A 5,682-nucleotide genomic window follows, 5' to 3' on the forward strand; every position below is an offset into this window, starting at 1 on the left:
CCTGGCTATTGTTCCTTTTCATTTTGACTATCATTTTTAAATTTTTATTAATCAGGTCACCTAATTATTTAAATGCATTTAATCAAACAATTTTCCGTTAATATTTAACGGAGAAACTGATGTGACAGTTAAAAACTTGATATAATTACACTTTGATCTCTATTACTTACATATTCTATCAATTTGGTCTTTATTTTTATAAATTAAAATAAATTTAATATTTTTTACCAATTAGAAGGTGACATGTGTCACCCTCCCGTGGAAAGAAAATTATGAGTATTGAATTGGGGGAGCAAGGAATGAAACCAGGGTTGCACACATTTGCTCTTTTACTACTTTTATTTTCATGGGAGTTAAAGCAACCAACCATAGACTCAAGTAGACTTTTTGATTTAAAATAGACTATATATGATATATATTTTGTATATTATTCTAAATTTAAATTCTTAATATTTTATATATGTTAACTTAAATTCACATATTAAATTAAATTAGCATAGTAACATTAAAATAAATATATTATTTTTATCTTAAATAATTAAAAATATTTTATTCTTATTTTAACTTAAAATATATATGTCATTCTTATTTTAAACTTAAAAATATATTTTAGTCTTATCTTAACTTAAAATATATATTTTATTCTTATTTTAAACTTAAAATAGAATATATATATGGTATAATTTAAGTTTTTTAAGTTTTTTTTCAAAATAAGTACTTAAAGTTATCATTTTTTTGTTAAAAATAGGTATCTAAAGTATTTATTGGTTAAAATAAATATCTAAAATATACTATCTCTTTAAAATATTCATTGATTAGTATCTTGTGTCAATTTTTTAAAGTTTAAATGAATAAATTAAATATTTTCAATATTTATTTTAACTGAAAAATACTTTATATACCTTTATTTTTTTATTATGATGATAATTTTATGTGTAAACTATTTAAATGATCACTAATGTTTGAGTAAGTTTTAGTTTTCACCACTGATGATTCAAAAGTCACAAATCTCTCACTAACGTTATCGTTTGTTATAAATTGGTCACTCGATATTAACAGCGGTTAATTTGGGTTACGGAAAGTTGAGTTGTACTGTTGACTGGTTATTTAGATCATTTACCAGTCACCCCACTATCATCACCGTCTTCTTTATTATCCACTGCCTTCCTCTACCCGCTCTCTAATTTCATCCTCTCACAAAATTTAATAAAAACAAACAAAAAAATAGAATACACTTCGTATCATTTTGGAATGTTATGCCCCGAGAACTCTTGATTTTGATAAGCTAATCTAAAAAGTCCATGATAAGGAACCAGAAGTTCTACCATTCTCATTAATCCAATATGAGAATACATGAAAAAATGGGATAACTGGATAAGCTCTTGAATCCTCACCTAGATTCATCAGTTGGACAATGATTCCAGTATTTTTCGATCATCAATCCTCGTTATATGTAACCCTTTGAAGATATTGACATACATACACCGCTTGAAGTCTTATATAGCCATACTTTCTGCAAAAGAACCAGAGTTAAATTAAGAACACAACTAGATTATTACTAAGATTTGCTATGTTCTTTTGAACGATTTTTAAAAAAAATCAAATCTCTGAATAAATTTATTAAGAGTTCATGAAAAGAACCAATCCACAAGAAAATCGAAGACCCAGAAATTAAAACAAAAAATAAACCAAAAAGAATAGAACAAAAAACATGCATTGGCGCCACCATCAAGATTATTACCTCTACAAAGCCTTGAATAAATATCTCGTTTATACAGATTTTCAGGCACAGAGGGAATAATTTTATCAACAAGAACTTGATATTTGGGTGGAAGTTTCGATCCCCAAACAAAATCACCCTAAGAAGCACCTTTGAATGCTTTGTTCAACTTCGCCAATTTAGATATCTATGACGAATTCAAAGACTCAATAATTGTAGCCACACAACCCTCTGGCAAATCCCCCAAACTAAGTGATGAAGATGAAGAATCAGATGATAAACAATCGATGATGAACAAAGCAGAGAAACTGACACCCATCGATAGAAAAATATAGGGAACTATAGAGTTCTTAAGCAGAGTAATTATTTTATGAAAGAGTGGGAGCAAGAAACAAAGAGGAGGAAAATATGAACACGTGCTTGGTATTTTAAGAATCTTTGTTTCTTTGTTTCTGGGTTTTTTTGTCTATTATTTATGTTTGATTATGAAAAAGAGCGATGATAAGATAGGGAAGATGTGTGTTTTCTTTTCTGAGGGTCTATAGAAGAAAGTTGTTGGGTTATATATTAATGCTGATAGCAGCTTCGACAGAAATGAGATTGTAGAAAGACATGAGACTCGATTAGAGGCAACGACAAGATTAGGGGATGAAAGCTTAGGTAGAAAAGGTAGGAAGATATGGCGGAACGAGTGTGAAGGAGAGAATAGAAAGCAAGCAGAGAAAAGGAGAATAAGGAACACGGTGATAGTAGTGGGTGATCAGTCATCGCAGTCAATGGTTTAGATGAGTATTTAACAGTCCAACTAAGCTTTCTGTCACTTAAATTAACGGTGGTTGAATGTGAGTGATCATTTTGTAACAAACAATAACGTTAGTGATTGATTTTTGACTTTTGAAACATTAGTAGTGAAAACGAAAACTTACTCAAACATTAATGGCCATGTGCATAATTTACCCTAATTTAAATACTTATCTTGATCAAAATTAGGCACTTAAATAGAATAGATGATACGGGTCAAACTTGTTAGATTCTGCATTTATAGGTCATATGTATCTGTGTCTATAAGCTGTTGATTTCATTAGTCAAACAAGAGGAAGCAAAATTCTGCAAAATCAAAGAGAAAATGATTAAAAACAATGGTCTAAATTGACAATGTCAGCCAGATATGTGAAGGCTAGCCAAAGATGTCTTTCTTTGCTGGAGCAATGTCGTACAATGTCTCAAGTCAAGCAGCTGCAATCTCATCTCATCGTCTCAGCCGCACTTTCGGACCCTTTTGCCGCCGGGAAAATCATTTCTTTCTTTGCCGTCTCCTCCAACGCTGACGTCTCTCATGCTTACAAACTCTTCTTTTCTCTTCAACATCGAACCACCTTTATTTGGAACACCATCATTAGAGTTTTCGTGGAGAAAAACGAAAATGCCACCGCCCTTTCTGTATACAAAAACATGCTTCAATCTGGGTTCTTGCCCAACAACTATACCTTCTCTTTCGTTCTTCGAGCCTGTACCGAGAATTCAACTCTGGGTTTAGCTTCTCATGCTCAAGTGATTAAGTTGGGTTGGGAATCTTATGATTTTGTGCTAAACGGATTGATCCATCTCTACGCTAATTGGAACTCAATGGAAGCTGCTCGTAAACTGTTTGATGTAAGTACTGCCAGAGATGTCATTACGTGGACTGCTTTGATTAATGGGTATGTTAAATCTGGCCAAGCCGACCTTGCAAGGGAACTGTTTGGTCAAATGCCTGAAAGAAATGCGGTTTCGTGGAGTGCAATGATTACTGGGTATATTCATATGGGGATGTTTAGTCAGGCTTTGGAACTCTTTAACAGTATGCAACTTTCCGGTCTACATCCGAATCATGCTGGGATTGTGGGAGCCCTCACTGCTTGTGCATCTCTTGGATCTTTGGATCATGGAAGGTGGATACATGCATATGTTGATAGAAATGGAATGGAGTTGGATAGGGTTTTGGGCACTGCCCTTGTTGATATGTATGCCAAATGCGGCTGCATCGAAATAGCATATTCAGTATTCGAAAAGATGCCTGATAAGGATGTTTTTGCATTTACATCTTTGATTTCAGGCCTGGCTAACCATGGCCGAAGTGCGGATGCAATTCGGTTGTTTGCGAGGATGCAAAGCGAAAAAGTTTTTCCAAACGAAGTTACTTTCATAAGCGTCTTAAGCGCTTGTAGTCGAATGGGATTGGTGGATGAGGGGTTAAGAATCTTCAATTGCATGAGTGCAGTTTATGGTATTGAACCAGGCGTCCAGCATTATGGCTGTTTGGTAGATCTTTTAGGGAGAGCTGGACTGCTTGAAGAGGCAAAGAGATTTGTGGGAGAGATGCCTATGGAACCAGACTCCTATGTGTTGGGTGCATTACTCAATTCTTGTAGAGTGCATGGTGATGTTGAGTTGGGAAAGGAGATGGTCGAGAGCTTGGTTGAGCGAGGTCTCGACCATGGTGGGGTTCATGTCCTGCTGTCGAACATGTACGCATCTTCTAACAGATGGGACCGAGTCGTAAAGGTGAGGGAGGAGATGGGAACAAAGAAGGTCAGAAAAGAACCAGGGTGTAGTTTGATCGAAATTGGTGGCAGGATGTCCGAATTCGTTGCGGGAGACATGTCGCATTTGCTTGTGGAGGATGTCATGCTGGTTTTGTTAGGGATTGATAATCACTTGAAATTCCTTTTGCTTGATGATGCCAATACTAATTCCAATATTTGTTGACATTACAATATATGCTTAAATCAATTAATTTATCAGAATCAAAATGCTTTTACGTAGAACTGACATCTTGGGACAAACCGAATCAAAATACAACAAGCTCCCAAAACGATGAGTCCACGAGGCCAATTCATTAGCCACAATGTTACAATCACGAGGAATAAACTGAACAACATAACCGGGATTGTGAACTAAACTCTGACAAACGTCACTAAGATGAAAACTTAAAGTAGACAAATAAGCTACTCCACGATTAACCTTATTGACCAGCAAGGCAGATTCAGTCTCCAAAATCACCTGGTGTCATCCTGCGTAAGTTTCAGACCTGCAACAAAAGCATGAATCTCAGTAAGTCCCGACTCTCCACAGCTCGATGCCGCCGACGCTAATCCCCCCAACACCTGGCTAGAAGAGTCGCGAGCCACCACCCTGACTGCTACCAATCAAGAAAAAGAATCAAAGGCACCGTTCACATTGATTTTAATGAACCCATGAGTCAGAGGCCTCCACGTCTCAACTACGGTAGAAGAAGAAGGAGGTACTTCATACTTGTCCAGAAGGAACAAGAGGCACTCCACGGCCACAAGCAAAGTCCTTAGCCGTAGAAAACTCATGCTGAAGGAGTTTCGCATTCATGGCCAACACCTAAGGCGATTGAAATGTGTTCGCATGTACCTGCGCATTTCTACCATTCAATTATAATCAAAATTAGAATGTTCAATTAGATGAATATTTTTATTAACTATTTTATTTTTGAGAAATGGTAACTTTTTTTATAAAAAGAATTAATTTTTTAAAAGGAAAATTACTAATATTTGAATTAGGGATAATGGATTAGACTTGGGTTAGATTTTATAAAGTCCAAACCTAATCCAATCAACAATCGGACCTCTAAGTCAATTTAAGTTCGATTCGAATAAAATGTCCAAAATTCGATTAATTTTTTCTTTTTTGTAAAGTGGCACTAAAAATATCTTTGAAGTAGTAGCACAAACAAATCTGAACAAATATTGTAAATAATGTGAAACAAAATATAGTTGTAGCTCAGAATCCAATTTAAAAGTCTCAACACATAATTGTCCTCACATAAACTATAATAATTTTATTAGTCTAATCTACCCGCATAACAACGACTGATGTCTTTTCAAATCACAATTATAAATAAATATATATCAAATATTACAACTCAAGATGAAACAAATTAAACTACAACTAAC

The 5,682-nt window shown here is 34.6% G+C and overlaps 1 protein-coding gene across 1 annotated transcript; it reads left to right on the top strand.

Annotated features, from left to right (window-relative positions):
- The first annotated feature begins 2,763 nt into the window (after positions 1 to 2,763).
- Positions 2,764 to 4,483, top strand: LOC120206985 (pentatricopeptide repeat-containing protein At5g66520-like). Its single transcript, XM_039206527.1, has one exon. The coding sequence runs from the start codon at positions 2,876 to 2,878 to the stop codon at positions 4,466 to 4,468; it is 1,593 nt and encodes a 530-aa protein (XP_039062458.1). The 5' UTR covers positions 2,764 to 2,875; the 3' UTR covers positions 4,469 to 4,483.
- Positions 4,484 to 5,682: the final 1,199 nt, after the last annotated feature.

Source organism: Hibiscus syriacus, unplaced genomic scaffold (assembly GCF_006381635.1).
Source record: "Hibiscus syriacus cultivar Baekdansim isolate YM2019G1 unplaced genomic scaffold, ASM638163v2 tig00014213_pilon, whole genome shotgun sequence".
In the NCBI taxonomy this organism is placed as follows: domain Eukaryota; kingdom Viridiplantae; phylum Streptophyta; class Magnoliopsida; order Malvales; family Malvaceae; genus Hibiscus; species Hibiscus syriacus.